This window comes from Dermacentor silvarum, chromosome 4, assembly GCF_013339745.2.
Source record: "Dermacentor silvarum isolate Dsil-2018 chromosome 4, BIME_Dsil_1.4, whole genome shotgun sequence".
Taxonomy (NCBI): Eukaryota; Metazoa; Arthropoda; class Arachnida; order Ixodida; family Ixodidae; genus Dermacentor; species Dermacentor silvarum.
In genome coordinates this window covers 41147787-41165100 of record NC_051157.2, presented here as the reverse complement: position 1 = coordinate 41165100, position 17314 = coordinate 41147787, and the positions used below count along the sequence as shown (strand labels likewise).

Genomic DNA, 17314 nt, shown 5'->3' with positions numbered 1-17314 from the left:
AAATGCACAAAATCTCCAGTTCATTGGAACTGATGCCGATGCTCGCTCATAAAAGCCTTCAGGGTTCTGTCACCGATCTATCAAAAGACCTTGGTATCGTCGTTTCAAACAGGACATTTACAATATCATCGCACCTACGCTCAGTGACCATCAACGACCCTGACCGGCTCCTGACAGGCAAACCTGATTCCGGTAAGCAGACTCGGCCCGCTTTTTGTCTTCACGTAAGTGCTCTGGATTGTTGCATTGTCGCGAATGTCGAAGCAGCGTATGGCAGCGTTGGCCACTGCCGTCCATCATGGCGCTCCGTTGCCTGTATCATATACCGTGTATCCCAGTCAGTGTTTGCCAAACTGTTCAAAGAAAAAAAAAAGAACACGGTGTTAGTTGCCATTATACATCTACTGTAGGTCTTAAAATTTTATCTTGCACACTGTCTTTTAAGCCTTTTTTTTTCTTTGGACAGCTTGGCTAACGCTAGCTGGGGCAACCAATATCGTAGGCCTGTTTCGATGACAGCGGTACCTTCTAGCAGCATGGCCAGAGCCTCCGTATGACTTGAGGCAAATTTACCTGGAACGTTACGTTACTCAGAAGGCGTTAGTGACAGTGAATTGCTGCGCATGAAATTGTCGTGTGACATTTTGTGCAAAATGTTTGCCATTGTCAGTCGGTGACTTGTTATGCAGCCTCAGAGGCTGTAGCGTTCTGCTGCTGAGCTCGAGGTCGCGGGTTCGATTCGTCGGCCGCGATGGCCTTATCCCGATGGGCCCAGAGTGCAGAACGCTTCTGTACTTTGGTTTTAACTGACGTGTCAAAGATTCGCAAACAGTCGAAATTAAGCTGGAGCCCCCCATTGTATACTGTGTCCCTCTGAGTTTCTACGGATGTTTCACCATCTTAAATTTCATGTTCAACTTGCTGTGTTACTACTTGCTCTCATTCGTGGGAAGGTATGACGTGTAGCCATACTGTGTATCTTGGGTCGTAATCTGCAATTTAATTCACTAAAGTACTTCGTGAAAGCGGACCCTAAAGGGAGCTATACTACGTACGATATTTACGAAGGGTATGCATGCATCGTCATTGGACCAAGAAACCGCTGGCAACCGACACACATTGTTTCTTTACAAATCGGGCACAAGTATACGCTCAACAGTTTCCATGCTTGACCGAGTGAATATTGCGCTCCGTAAATTACAAGAAACTATCTGGAAGACAACCAAGCGTGACGGCAAATCTCTCACACTGTGTTTCGTTGGTGCCCTTCGTTTTCGTGTCTCGTTTTGTCATTCTTCGAGGCTGTTTCTCGTAACCTGAGTAAGGCAACATTTACTAGGACATGGAGGCCCCTCTACGAGCCCTATTTTATCCTTGACGTGCGTCATTCTGCCCCCCCCCCCCCCCCCTCCTTCTCTCTTTCCTGAGCCTATCAATACCAGGTGACAACGTCATTCCTTCACCTCTGCCTACTTGCTCTGCCACAATTCCAAGCAGAACCGCCGACGGTTGGTGTACAAACTTGCGCCGTCATATTATTTTATCTTGGCACGTAGATCGAAGGCCTTGAGTCGTTATGAAATGGCTGAAAATTCACCTTTCCCGTTGACCTACTTTAGCTGAAGGCAGAATATTCGCAATTACTATTTCTTGAATTGCGCAGTTCAGATTTCACCCAGAGTATCTTGCAAAGTGATACACAGAACTTGATGTAAGGGTTGAAAATAGCATACAACTTGGGAGCTCGCCCAATTCTTAAATGTTGCGCTTTAAATCATTCTCACCGCGGCACACGATTGCATTTTAATTCAAGGTGTGGCCTAGATTAGTTCCCTAAGTGCATCGCGCCCTTGACACTCCTTCGAATATATAAAAAAGTTATTGCTGAGGTTTCGGCAATACGGAGGTTGGGATTGGCTGCCTTATTTATTATAAGTGGCTGTTGGCGGTGGTGTGCGTATAACAATTCGCAGTAATTTCTACACGTCAGCATTAAGTTCATTACCAGTATACATATAAAAAATACCGGCACAGCTTATGCTCGTAGACCACTTTTCACACGTGTCGTGGCTCAAACGGAAACACCAATTTCAAAATATGAAATTACTCCGAATCGTTTGCGGTACCACGCTCCACTTAATTACTATGCTTGTTCATAAAAAAAAAGGCTTTGATATATACCATGAATGAAAAACTTGTTTGTAGAAATTACCATTTATCATCTAGATCCTCATTACTGCGCGTGTCATCAGTGGAAAGCATACGCGTGTTGCTCGTAACAAATGTAGCTGTTCGGGCGAGAAATTGCTAAATCTCGGTGTGGCATGCTCATCTAGCGATGAACTAACTCATTTACTGCGATAGCAGCAGTTTCTCACACCTGGCATCTCCCGGAAAACAATTTCGTTGCCGCGCACACAACGTTGTTCTCGTCAGCTACAGCTTGCCTACGGTTGCCTCCGAAATATACTTGCGCAGAAACAGAGCTCTCAAGAATCTGTGTAGGGCGCACAACCTTGCACAAACTACCAGGCGCGAACGTTGCACGATATTGCTGTGATTGGCACGTCCCGCTCTGAAGTGTACTACAATGCCGCCGGTACTTGAGTTAGTATGCCAGTGGGTATAAAGTTCAATTTTAAGCGTACGAGGATATATATATATATATATATATATATATATATATATATAGTTAAAAAGTGGAAGCACGTAGGAAAAACATAACAGGACTTTACTGACGTTTCGGCCGGGGTCCGGCCTTATCAGCCATCAAGGCCGGACCCCGACCGGAACGTCAGTAAAGTCCTGTTATGTTTTGTCCTACGTGCTTCTATTTCTTGAACTACTTCTGTACCGGCTCCTGTGATTCATTGCTTCACAGTTTATATATATATATATATATATATATATATATATATATATATATATATATATATATAATGGTGTTGTGGTGTGTTGTGGGATGGAGGGGAGGACACGCTCCATTATATTTCGCTGAAGTTTGTACTTAACACCTAATGCGTTGTAATTACTACTTATGCTCAGAGCAAATAAATTGTTGCGGACGAAATCGCGAACACGCAGACGTGTATATTCAGTGAATTTTCACTCATGCACTCTTGTGTCCAGCTCCAAGCTTTGCACCATGTGAAAGGACAAAACGTTTACGCTGAGCATTGTCGGTAAATAAACACCGAATTGTGTCCCATTTTTCGATGTACGACTACTGCACTGGCGGCACGAACACCGGCGTGCGGGTGCAGTGCCATACCTGCTTGAAGTAATCTGAAACAATAAGAAAAAAAAAAGAAAAGAAAATGAGGTATACGTGCACGCGGAAACAACCCGTTTCAGGAGAATGCAGCTTTGCTTCTATTTCAGGCACTAAAACATCGTTTTACCCATAGCGAAATTTGTTACGTGCTGGCAGAAAGACAGAGGCTGTGTCATTCTAAGGTACCGAATCAACGCTTTTATCCGGAGCGAATTTGTTGCGTGTGTTGGGCAAAACAGAGAGTAGGAAGTCGACGCGCCATCCTCGTCCACGGTCACGAAATCCTCTTCGGACAAGAGGAAAACGGGAGCAAAATGAAACGATACAAAGGAAAAATAAAACGAGAGATGTAAAAGACGGTTGGGTGAGCACGAGGTATCACGAAATTGGACGAAAGCGCCGCATTTAGACTTAAGTACGCAAGAAAGTCAGGGACCGGCGCGCTCCACTTTGAAGGAGTGAAGCACGGTTCACCTCACGGAAGAGCATTGTTCTTAAGAAAGTGCGTTAAATATGGCATCTGCGAAATTTTGTGTCAATACCCGCTCATTCGCTGCAGTGCATTTCTTGGGAAGGGACCATGGACTCTAACCACGACACGAAAAAAAAAAAAATAAACCACGACACGCCACTGTTGGCAGATTTCTTTCTGGCGTAGCCTTCGGGCGTGGAGAAATAAGTATATATATTTCGCGTACTTGATAGACATATCTGCATGAGCTTGTCCCGTTTTGTTGATTTTAGTGAGGTTAGGTTAAGTTGTCACGTTACGCTGCACCTGGAAAAGAGCTCTCGACCACTCTAGGTATCCTTGGACACTGGCAGACAGCGTGCTGAACTTGGTTTTGAACTTGGTGAACGTTTTGAACTAGGTGAACCGATTCTTGAGGATATGTGGACTGAGTGGCAGACCTTAAGAGTTGGCGTGCGCTGCATAGCGTTTAGGTGCACAGCTTTTTTTCTTTCTTCGCTTACTTTATTTTATCTTGCATCTCTTTCTGTCATCTTTAATGCCCTTAATACCCTTTAGCCCAGTACAAAGTAGCCAGCCGGTCTTTACACTGGCTAACCTCCTTGCCTTTTTCTCTTCTTGCACATTTATAAAAATTCTCAATAAACGAATGATGCTTCAATGAACGGACGATTTCTTCAGAGAAATGCTGGTACAGAGTTGTTTCCCAGTGCTTATCGCGATCAACCTTGTGGTTTTCGGAAAGCTACAATCCTTAATCTTGATGCAATGGTGCGAAAAAGACGAGATCATGAAGACGCATGAAATGTATCCTTCCAACTTCCAAACTTACGACGCACGTTACCTCTTGTTGTGTACGTTGCACGTGTCCTCGTGTCCTCGTCCTTTTGGCGCCATTGCATCAATATTAGGTATGCACCAACTAGCCCAAGCATCAGTACTACTAGAACCGTTATTCGCCCCTCTTTGTAACTTAAAGTGCGCGCTGAAATCGTAGTCTACGTAATGGCTTAACAAACAAACGAGATAAGCTAGATTGGTGGCTGATGGGAATTTGACAGCAGAAAACTTTACGAAGCATACGAAGATAAAGCGGCTCTGTTTCAATGCAGCCCGAGTGGAGCCTCTAACAAACAAGTATGTATTTCGTTTTTAGCGAAAATGATAAAGAAAGGTCGTTACCACTGTGGCAAAATGTGGCCACATGTGACACGATACTTTGCCTTCAACCTCATTTAGTGCCAAATAACGTGGCGCTAGTTGTTTTCTTTGTGAAAGAATCGGGGTCAATGGGATTTTGTGAAAGTGAAGAACCACTTCAAGCTTCCCGATTACGTGCCCAGCCGTCTTTTGCGACCATTATTTGGCACGTATGGGAGGAGACATATCTATCTACGGTGAGCAAATGAGAAAATAAGAAGGCACCTTTCAACACCGGCGTCACCGTATATGGTAGCGCCCGTTTATTTTTAGAACTCAGATGAAGTGGCGGTGTGCAGATCTTCAAATCTCAGTATACCATTCGGTATGCCTATATCTACGAAGTGTGGAGCCCACGGGTGCTTCGTTAGCAGTTGTGATCACACGTTACGTCTGTCGTACCCGATGTTACCATGGAGTTCATCCCTTTTAAAGATATGATGCAGGCGTGGATCAGGACTCGTCCTCTTCGAAGGATTCTGGCTCGATGCGTGTGTTGTTGCAAACGACGGTGGCCGGGTTGTAATGGCAGCGCGGGCTGTCGACAAGGTACGCCTGCGTGCAGTTGCCTCCCTGGCGGCCGTACAAGTCGATCTCGCTGTACACGAGGTTGTCCGAGCCGGCGCCTTCTAAGTGCTCGCGGCAGTCGCTGAACGCCTCGGCCACCTCCTGGGCGCGGCCGTCACGCTGGCAGTCGTAGATTGCCTCGTAGTTACCCTGGCAGTGGAAGTAGCTGCACGCGAAGAAGGCCGAAGGAAACTGATTATTATTGTTATTATTATTGTTATTATTATTTAATTGTTTATTTATTTCGTTTTCAAAGCTAATATACGTACAAGTGATTTAGAGGAACAAGACAGGAAGAAGCAGGCTGGGCAATTGCCACCGGAAGAGGCACAACGCCTACCTATTCTTCACGAAAGAGGGGAGAGTAGCATAGAAATTGAAGATGGTAATAGGGGAAGAGGAAAGAAAGAACAGTATGACAGGTCACAATTAAGAAAAAGAACCCTAAAAAAAGAACTTGAGGTCTCTTCACTCGCAAAGAAAGAAGGACTACGCCAGAAAAGGGTAAGCCAGGTTAACTTCTTCCCGAAAAAAAAAAAGAGTAAGGCGAACGCGATGAGCCTGGTGGCATCGAGACGCACATGCACTGGAATACAGGCGCTCACCGAGGCACCATCCGCAAACAAGGAAAAACAAACAGGTTAAGTGCACCTTCAAGGGGACGACACCACCATACATTGAGCTGTGCAATACGAAGACCTCTCGGTACGTGCACGTAGTGAATAGCTGCTTATTACTGGGGCTCGCTGTGGTTTATTGCAAATAATGTATTCAGAAAGACGATGGGGAGCACCAGTGTCGTCGCGTACCTCGACCCACAACGAGACGCCGAATGCAGATAAGAATGAAAGAAATGTTCAACAGGAACCCATGCAGACAGCTCCCCACGATGGCCCACTGTAGACACGAAACCCAAGCCAGCGATGTCAACTGACTCTAATTTGAAATCTTTCAGAAAAAGAGAACTGGCATCGTAATCAGGTTTCATCCTCTAATGAAGATACTCGTGAAAGTTCGTTGGCACGAGGATGATGATGTAGCAGCTTACCTTTTTACAAAGCAAGTCCACTTTATTAGTGAACAACTTTACTGTTGCCCAACAGCCCCGAGATGGCGAAGAAGAGCCATGGCACACCTTTGCATACTTTACTCTATGACGGTGCGACGAGCAGGAATAACTATGAACTATCAAGCTGTGCTCCGATGTCATTCGTGGCCTCAACTGCCAAATGATAATCAAGAACGTCGTCAAGCGCGACTTCCTACCTCGTACAGTAAATGGCTGTACAACATAACACAACATAACCACAGTTCGGCCTGGAAAGTCCGCTTTTCTTCGCGATCCGCGGTCGCAGTCTGCGGGAACAAACGAGGGATCTACTTACGCGTTGCAATTATGGCAGTACATCGACCGCCTGTAGTTCACGAATAGTTTGCGGGCGGCGCAGTCTGCGTGCTGCTCCTGGAAAAAACTTCGGCCGAATCTCCGCTGCAGACAGCTCATGAAATCCTTCCATTCAACATGTGCTGATGAGTGCGACAGGGCGATAGTGTAGAGGAGCGCTATGACCAGCAGCGACGTCTGCATGATTGACCTGCAATGTAGAAGTTGTTGTCGAAATCGTTTTACTACTTCAAGAGGTTGGGAAGAGAGGAATCATGGCTTGGGGGGGGGGGGGGGGGGGAGGCGTGCAAGAGTATTCAAAGTTCGACTAAATCCACTACCTGAGACCTATATATAAAGTTCATAAGAGATGAGGTTCTGATAAAATGCGTTTGAAGCTTAATTTTAGCGAGTTGGTTTATCTTGAAGGTATATTGAAGCAGCGCGATGGGAAGACGACGACGAGAACACGCCCTCGCACACCAACAACAAGGCTAGTCCTATTGTGAGTGTTTTTTCGTCCTCGTCTCATCGCCTTGCTTCAATATATCTTCAGGAGGAAGTAGTTTTGGCATGTGCAGAAGTCGTGAGCTCAGTTCACCGTTTTGAATAGGCTGAATACCTGGCATGCAGACCTCTTCTTACTATGCTGTTGATCATTACATGTCATTTAATTTTCCGATTGAGAGACGCTGCACCGTAAACTGAGGAGCTTTTAATGACTTAAAGGCGCACGGGCGTCGTGTATACTAGTGGTCAAATTTTAAGGGTGTCGCTCAAGCACATTATTCGCTCTTTCCCGAGTTCCCACTCTCTGTATACTTCAGCAGACGTAGCTGCGTGAAAATGAATGCAAATGCGCCGTTTACAGTTGGTTACATGATCCCCACAGGAAAGAGGCGAGTTGCCTTGATAGGGCACTTTCAGGTCTGCACAAACGCTTGCGAATCGGCTTTAGCGAAAGTCCAATCTAGCTGGGTCTGAGCCCATTCTAAATGGGTCGGATCAGCGGCGGCTCGAAGCCAGCAACGAAGAGCTAGACACTGAAGTCACGTGCCCTGTGGTCTCGCTCCGGTCATAGCTCTATGCCCCGGTGCAAACTTCTGTTAAAATATTAGCGAACGAGTAACAAGTTCGCGTAAGCGCTGTCGAGTTGGGTTTAATCTTGCCTCGTAGCGCTCGCACTAGGTTCGCGTAAAGCAGCAAGTTTGATTTCCACTCCTGGAACATATTCTTGTGTGGCCGAGAAGAGCCTGCTTCTACTCTCTCTCTCTTATAAAGCATCGCACTAAAAGGTTTGTGTTTGTTCTGTGGGGCATCTTGTATTGCGCAGGTGGTACACCAGGCCTGTTCTAAAGTGCCTGCAGTGAAGAATTAAAGTAAATGGTCTCGCAGGCGAGGTGTATTGCAAGGTTCGAAAGAAATTTGACGGCCCCGGTACGTCAATGAAATCTCTGTCCAAGAATACGGAGGAAAGAGGGAAAATAAAGTAAAATATCTCGGAATTCGAAGCCCCATCTCTTGACCAATTTTGTACGAATTTGAATTTGTGCCAGCTACATGAGCAATGAGAAGCAGTTGTTAGGAAAAAAAAATAATTTGGGCAAGCCTCCCGGTAGCATAATTTCTACGCCGTTCATACGATGAGTCCCCATGGACACCAGATATGTAGTGATGTATATAAATGACCTTCGCTGTAAAGCGAGATTTCGCTTGAAGTTACATCGCGAAAATGAAATATAGCCGGAAGTGAATATTTCAGGGCGCAATCGCAGGAGGGTACTCGCGGTCACTGATCATTAATGATACTGGTGTAATAAACGATGGTTTGGCAGTTCGGACATGTTATCGTACTTGGCTTAGTGCATTTTACGGTGTCATATGTCAGCGCTAAGCGTTGCGGTCTCTCTGCTGCAAGTAACGCTAATGCTTTTGTTAATCACATAGGTTGATCAAAGCTTAGGGTAAATGCGTTCTTCTAGCATAGACAGTCTATATAACTTGTGATTTATAAATTGATTAGTTTCTCCCTTTTGTGCCTAGCAGACTTTCTTACTATATTTTCATTTAATTATGTGGTTTTAGGTGCATGTCGTAATTTAATTATGTAATTTGCGATTGAATTATGTAATCGTAATCTAAATATTTAATTTAATTATGAGGCATGTCGTAGTGGAGTACTCCGGAACAATTTTGACCTCCTGGGGTTCTTTAACGTGCACCCAAATCTAAGTCCATGGGTGTTTTCGCATTTCGCTCCCCATAGAAATACGGCCGCCGTGGCCGGGATTCGATCCCGCGACCTCCTGCTTAGCAGCCCAACATCTTAGCCACTAAGCAACCACGGCGGGTTCTTAATATATTTTTCTGATCTTCTTCCCGAAAGGGACAATGAGGGCTAATCTAGCTTCGTGCCGCGAACAGGAAAAAGAAGTCGGTTTAACTCTTTTAAGATCCGTCAGGAAACGTGACCCCAGTTTTACAACCTACATTAAGTACGTCATTGTGCAGTGACGGCGCAATTTCGTCACAAATATTTTGTCAACAGTCAACTCGTTTTTTTTCATTCGGTTTACATCGTTTCTTTAAGGTCATTGCGGATTAAGTTGCCCGCAGTCATAGCGTATCATCCCAGTGACAAAGCTAGTACGACACTCCAAAGCTAGTGAACGATAAGGAGACCATCAAACTTTCGACTAAATTATGCGACACATGAATGGGTTTTCATTCCAGGCTGCAGAAAAAAATGGAGAACGGGGCATCGATTCCCAGCCTCCGCGGCCGCATTTCTATCGGGGCGAAATGCAGAAACCCCCGTGTACCCTGGATTGGGTGCACGTTAAAGAACCACAGGTGGTCTAAATAATCCGGAGTCCCCCACTACGGCGTGCCTCATAATCATATCTAGGTTGTGGCACGCGAAACCTCCGAATTTAATTATATATATACATATTAAACAGGGAGCTTGCAGCCAGAAGCCTAGAGCCGCCGTCATTCTGGATGCAGACCGGAAGTGGCTCATTGCGTCTGTCAGAAACATGGCGCGTTTGCGAGCTTCCTGAAACAGGTGTTCGTATCACTAGGAAGCATGACTTACGGCGATCACAAATGCCCGCGGAAATAAGTTTTGCGAGAACATAGACGGAATTGTCGAGATAAAGGTCCCTTACCTTGGAAGCCGACGATGCCGGGTGCTATAGAGCCGTTTAGACGAGTACAGTAGTGAGTGGTATCCGCGTCGGGGGCCGACAGCGAGAGAGGATGCGCAGAGCGGCGAGCTTCTATATGCTCTCGCCACGCGACGAGCGGCGAGCCTATATGCACACGGCCGGTTCGTCGGGCCGGCGGGTCACTCGCCAACACTGTATGCAAGGCGGCGGAATGACGAAACTGTATAAAATGCACCGGTGGCGTGGAAGGGAGGTCAGTCGCCTTTCTTGTTTTCTTCCGCCAAGATTGCACTCCTGACACTCTCTTCCTCCTCTCCTCGCGAAGCTAGCTTTTTTTTTTGGTTTGTTTCTGTTCTCCCTGCATTTGGCCTCTTTCAGACTCTTCCCCGTGCCTACCACAGTCGTGACGCTCATCGTTTAGACGTGAGGCATTTTGGACACGACGCGGGTTCGCGCGGGCCGCGCTACCAGCTGGATCCTCCGGTTACATTGCACGCGCGTACGCGAGGAGGATGCTTTTGTTGTACCTTGGCTGCGCTGCGGGAGAAAGTGAAACTGTCACGGGATGGTTGTTGCCACTGCCCTCTCCCGCGTATTCTGTTCTCTTCATAGAGACGAGGTACGCATTACCCATTGTTCTGAGATTGTTGGGGAAAAAAAGAAGCAAGAATAAGGCGCTGAGCGCTTAGTGGACGAGTGAGAAGCGCACGAACTATCTCAATGAAGATTAATCCAGACGCATGCAGTGCCGCGCTGTAAGCCGTTCTGAGAGGGATGATTTTTCATCCCTCTTGAGCCTGTTGTTCATTTGGCAAAGATAGGCCCACCTATCGAAAATTAGTCCAGCCTCTCTGAGGAACCTTATTCCTGTTTTTAACTTATATACCACAGCATGCTACCCCATCTGCTGGCCCCATTCTTGATTTTGTTCCTATTATAGTAGCTTATGAAACAGGACAAACACACGCCTGACGGTAGGCTGCATGGCCATACACTTCTCCTCTGCCAACAACCGCGCTCGTCTCGCCCGCACGGTCTCTTATCTCCCCACGGCTCTGACCTTTATGCGCCGTGCATTCGCCGCTCAGTTTCCGTTGAAGCGAAAGACCGCACGTACCTTCGCCGCTGCGGCGTATATATGCGCTTGCTGCCAGCGTTTTGACAGTCGTTGTCTGCAGTCATTCAGTGTGATCTATTCACGTTTGTTTGTGCGCGCTCACACCACGCTTGTTCATTCAGTTAGTAATAGTCGGGCCACATTTTCCAACGCACGCTACACATGCAATGCTGCCCGGATCGGCAGTGCAGCGCTACAGGTGTGTCCCTTCGCACGCGCTGCCCACGGGATGCGCTTTTCATCAACACCACCGTTTCACACGCGCCTTCTCGTGTTCATCGAGTCTCTCTTCATGTCGGTCTACTTACGTCGCAGCACACCTGCTTACTTAATCAGCTCATGTTTACTACAATTCATAGTGCTACCAAAGCCGCTCACCTTACTTCGTATGACATTGCTGTGTTGCTATCGCATTCATTGCTTCGCCCTTAGGGCGAAACTGTGACATTTTTTTGGCTACATTTGAGCAGTCATCTTCATCGTGCGAAAATATTAGTGACCGCGCCGTAAGCATCGTCGTCAGTGTAGTCATCGTTTTCACAGTCGCTGGCCCAACCTGCTACCGTGGCTCTGTGTCGATGACGTTCTGTTCCGAGCACAATTTCGCGTTTCGAGATATGTTTCCCCAAACTGTGCGACAAAATACATGGACATTCCAGTTGTTCCATTTACTTTTAACATGACAGCGTTAAGGGCCCCGTGTCGCAGAAAATCCGGCGTTGGCGTAAGCGCCGATGTCGCTGGCGGAAATAATCATGCCGAACCACATGATCCCGAACCACCCCGACCGGGCAGGCCCTTTCCGTGGCGCAAGGCGTTAGTGAACAAAAATTGAATTTCTCAAAGTAAAATCCATCAGAAAAAGTTGTCGCAGTTTCACCTGAAAGGCGAAGCATCAATTGCGATAGCAAACTTGTAGAGAGCTATACGGAGTAATGATATTAGCTTTATCAGCTGTATAAACTTGGACATGCAGCAGCATCGCAACACGCAGATATGTTGTCGACGCCATCGGCGTTTTGCCCGCGTTCGCTCAAAATGCGTGCGGCGTTGGTGACTGTTGCCGGAGCCTCTGATATAAATAGGCACTGCGTGCCGCAGCTAAACGTCGCCTCCCTTCCCTCCCCCTCCCCCACGGCCTCTCGCTCGTCGGAAGAAGGCGCGTTTGCTCTACATACATGGTGATTGTGAAGGAGAACAGAGACGCCTACTTCTTCAGCCCTTAAGCGAGCACGGCGCAGAACGCGCGTTTGTTCTCCGCCGTGCGTTCACTCCCCGTGAAAGACGCGCCCCTCGCGCCCTTTCACTCGCACATACAGCGTTCGGCGCGCGGCGACGACTTCTTCTCCAAATGACGTCATACGGAACCTCACGGCGACGGCGACGGCGACGGCGACGCCGACGGCGACGGCGACGCCGACGGCAGAAATCTGCTTTTGAGTGTCCATATAATTGCTATCGCAATAAAATCGTAAAGTACGACTCAACCACAACCTACAGATGTGATAGCGTCTGATTGTAATTTGAATATATGAGAAAAAATGTCACAGTTTCGCCCTAAGGGCGAAGCAATGAATGCGATAGCAACACAGCGTTGATGGTAATTGATAATATGAGAAAAAAGCCTGATAACCAGCCAGGGATCTTTGAATGCTGTCGCGTTCCACTCTTAAAGGCGAAGCTTAAGCCTCCTCCAAAATTTTGTACTTCAATGCATAAAACGGCGGTTTGTTAAAAAAAGTTGTCGCAGTTTCACCTGAAAGGCGAAGCATCAATTGCGATAGCAAATTTGAAGAGAGCTATACGGAGTAATGATAGCAGCTTTATCAGCTGTATAAACTTGGACATGCAGCAGCACCGGCAACACTCAGAACGGTTGTCGACGCCGTCGGCGTTTTGCCCGCGTTCGCTCAAAATGCGTGTGGCGTTGGTGACTGTTGCCGGAGCCTCTGATATAAATAGGCACTTGGTGCCGCAGCTAAACGTCGCCTCCCTTCCCTCCCCCTCCCCCCCCCCTCCCCCACGACTTTTCGCACGTCGGAAGAAGGTACGTTTACTCTACATATATGGTGATTGTAGAGGAGGAAGGAGACGCCTACTTCTGCAGCCCTTAAGGGAGCACAGCGCAGAACGCGCGTTTGTTCTCCGCCGTGCGTTCATTCCCCGTGAAAGCGCGCGTCCCTCGCGCCCTTTCACTCGCACATACAGCGTTCGGCGCGCGGCGACGCCAACCTTTCCCTTTCCCTCAAGAACCACTTATCATCATCATCATCGCGGCGACGATTTCATCTCCATTGACGTCATACGGAACCTCACGGCGACGGCGACGGCGACGCCGACGGCAGAAATCTGCTTTTGAGTGTCCATATAATTGCTATCGCAATAAAAATAGGGGGCATATTTACCACAAGTTTGACGGCTCTTTCCTCGAAAACATTGGCATCCACAGAATTCGTTTCATGTGCATATGGCTTGCAAACAAACTTGCCGCTACAATTCCTAAATTGCAATACGTGTCGTGAAGTAATTAATGAAAACAGTCAACTAGGAAAATTTTCCTAACTAATTGATTATGGATTTCCATTTCTCGTTCGAGTAATGTCCGCCTCTTCGAGTAATCCAGCTTAAGGACTACAATTAAGCTAGCTGTCACAGGCGATGTTAAAAAAAATTCTGTATGACCTTAAAGAAGATTCAGTGGCGATTTGGCGGTAAATGCGAGGAAAATAGGTTAGCACTACTTCGCACCTCTTTTAGGTCCCTGATCCATGATTTAAACCTTGTTCACCAAATTGCACGGTGTTGTTGTATTATATATATATATCTTCCCTTACACTATTACCAACATTCTCAAACACCTTTGCGCTCATTTATGACATGTTTAACCAAGAGCTTCAGAGGATGCTTTAGGGGGCTCGGGCGTGGCTCGGGCCCAACTCCGATGCCACCAATTTAAATACATGTAAACCACAAAAACGTTTTCCTGAGATAACCCCTGGGCCGATCTTAATGACATTTGTTGCAATTAAGAGAGAAAGTTTAATTCTAGTGACTGTTTCAAGCAAAAGTTTGATTTAATGCCTGAATGCTTGAAAAATTTTTAAAAATAAATTTGTAAGTTTAAAAAAAGTAGACGCACGAAGTTTACAAATTTGTAGCTATGCACCAAAAACAGATATCGCAGTGCTGTAAACTGCATCTGCTGGAGCACCCAAAGCGGAAGAATTTATTCTGTCAATTTATGTATTACGTGATTTGTTACATTGTTTACAATGGTTTTGCAAACGTCCTACTCAAACATTAGTAGTCTATTTGAGAGCCACGTATATTACATCAATTTTGTCCGCTTTAGATGTACTATTGTACAGAATGAGGCTGTCATTTTTTATTCTTGGTTACAGAGTTGTAAAGTTGATTAACGCTTTGACGGCCTAAATCGAAAATTGGCTCCCAACTGTCACTAGATTTGAACTTCTTTTAAATGCAACAAACCTAAACAAATCTGGTGCAGCGGTTGGCGCGAAAAAATTTGGAGGACGCTTAAACTTCGTTTTTAAGAGCGGAACGCGATAGCATTCAAAGGATTCCTGGCTGCTTACCAGACGTTTTTATCGTACATTAAAATTACAATCCGACGCTGTCACATCTGCAATTTGTGGTTAAGTGCTACTTTGATTTTTCTGACGGATTTTACGCTGAGAAATTGACTTTTTGTTCACTAACGCCTTGCGTGACGCGGAGGGCCTGCCCGGTCGGGTGGTTCTGCATGATATGGTTCGGCATGATTATTTCCGCCAACAACGCCGGCGCTTACGCCGACGCCAGATTTTCTGCGACACGGGGCCCTTACCGCTATCGCGTTAAAACGATTTCTCCTTTCCCATGTATTTAGATAGGGTGCCCCGAGGTAAACGTTCCTCTTAAAGGAACGTAAAGGACCAGGTTACGTAGCAAATTTTGGCTCAGAAGGAAAGTTCAAGAAAGGTCAAGACATAAAGTGCACAAACCATAGACGATGATTGTTAATGCAATCGAACAGACCGACTGAACGAACGACCGACCGATCGCACGAATCACCGAATGATTTCTCCTTTCCCATGCATTTAGATAAGAGGCCCGGAGCTAAAGCTTCCTCTTAAAGGGCCCCTCACCAGCCCACATAGGAAATTTGGGCGCAGGAGGACGGTTTAAAAAAGAGTAAGAAAGTAGTGCAGAAACCATCGACGTTGATTGTCAATGTAAGCGAATAGGCCCAACGAACGAACGAACGAACACTCACGCGTGACCAACCCCCTCCCCTTCCCGTCGCCCTTCTCGCCACTTGGTCGCGCGAGAGCACGCGCCCTTTCCCTCGGCGCCTTTATATCGCAAGCCCGACCCTTTACAACCTCAGTCTCTGTCTCTCATCGACGACCATCAACCGCCAACCGCCACCAACACGAAAACGGACGACAGAGGCAGATAAATCTATTCGCTTTAAAAAACACCCCGTACATTCCGAGACACTGATAGCTGTAGGCAGGCAAACTTTAACAGAAGGTAACCTAGCGTTTCAGTCGTTCAGCCACAGTTTTGATACGAGTGAACCAGGGCTGAAAGCAAAATCCGCACAAGGCGGGCCAATCGGGCGAATCGGAACTTATCTTTGATAGCAGCGCATGTCAAAACGAAGACACAGTGCCGTCTTTTTCGTTTGCCGTGTCTTTCGTGCGCTCCTTATCATTGGGAAGCAGAATGCGTCCAGCAGCAGCATTTTTACAGCGTTTGGACAGCGTTGATACGAAGAAAACAGCGCTTCGCGTATTTAATAGACGCTTATATTGCAACTTGACGCGAGCACTCATGTTCGACTCGCCCGAAAGACAGGTATTGGACACAGATATTCTCACCGTACTTTTACCTGTGAGTAGCAGATGTTCGGAAATTATGGGCCTATGGAGCATTTGGGAAATTGAGAAAAAAAATCAAAGCCCCTTACTTAAAGAAAGATGGTTGAACTCGAAGGTTTCGCCCATACAAACTGAATGAAAGTCCAAAGCCAACGACCACGCAACGAACTCAAGAAATTCTAAGCGACCCGATGCGATGCATATGTGATTTAATAGCTTGTTCAGGATTGTATTTTTTGAACGTTGAAGTTGAATGAAGACACATTTGTTTTAGTTGCATAGCCTTTATTTTAGATCATGTAGCGGTTGTTTACACGCACACACTCACACTTTCACGGACTGCATGCCGTTGCCGATACACGGGATCGGCCTTACGGGCACGATCGTGCTCGCGTTAACGTTCGCGTACGGCAGCCTCTACTGCCATGCGCTGCACCCGCGGCATACCCATGGTGACTGCCGGGAATGCATTGCGTGACGCGCGTAATGCAATGCAGATATATACAGTTCGTCTGAGTAGCGTGGCGTTGCAGTCCCCATTGTTCTTATTGGTACAACTGCGAATGTAAACTGTAGTGTTCTACGATTGTGTGCGCAGATGAGCAGATTGGTTTATTGTTTGCGCAGAGGCGCAGATAGTTCCATTGTGTAAGTTGGCTCTCCTGCACTGCGTTTTCTGCGCTCACGGACGAATCAGTGAGACATAGAAAACTTCGCTTTAAATGTTGTTAATTTCGCACTTTCTCGTTCGAACGTATCAATGAAATAACACAAATATTTTGAGCTCCTTGTTCTCCATAGAGGGTTTTCGTTAGATTGCAAGCAGTAGAAATGAAAGCGATATTGTTGTTCTCTCCTTTCTTTTCTAGCACTTCTCGTAAATCGAGGTTCTGTCGTCCATATAGTTTTGATTTTGGCGTGCACGTCTTGAGGTCATCAATTGCATTTTGCGATAATCTTCGCATGCTCTTTCCTAACTTCATTTAAATCTTAAGTTGCGCTTGACTTCTGAAAGACCACCGGAGGAGATGGGGAGAAAGAAAGAAAGCAAAAATCGCTTCTTTTTGAGTGCCACGTAATAACGACCACCCAAGATTCGTGGCGCAATCGCTTGTGTCGTATAGCGTGGCGCATACTCGCGCAACGCAGAGAATATTGCACGAAACATGGCACGGATTCGTAAAGACGGGGGGCCTAATTACGGTCTCGGTGAAAGCTTGCAGGTGACTGCTAGCGCGTGA

General features: G+C 46.6%; 1 protein-coding gene across 1 annotated transcript; it reads right to left on the bottom strand.

Annotated features, from left to right (window-relative positions):
• Positions 1 to 5229: 5229 nt before the first annotated feature.
• Positions 5230 to 10280, bottom strand: LOC119448569 (uncharacterized). Its single transcript, XM_037711802.2, has 3 exons — positions 10068 to 10280; positions 6899 to 7108; positions 5230 to 5679 (listed from the first exon to the last, which is right to left on the bottom strand). Exons 2-3 carry the CDS (start codon positions 7099 to 7101, stop codon positions 5400 to 5402), a joined length of 483 nt encoding a protein of 160 aa, XP_037567730.1. The 5' UTR covers positions 7102 to 7108; positions 10068 to 10280; the 3' UTR covers positions 5230 to 5399.
• Between the last annotated feature and the right edge of the window lie 7034 nt (positions 10281 to 17314).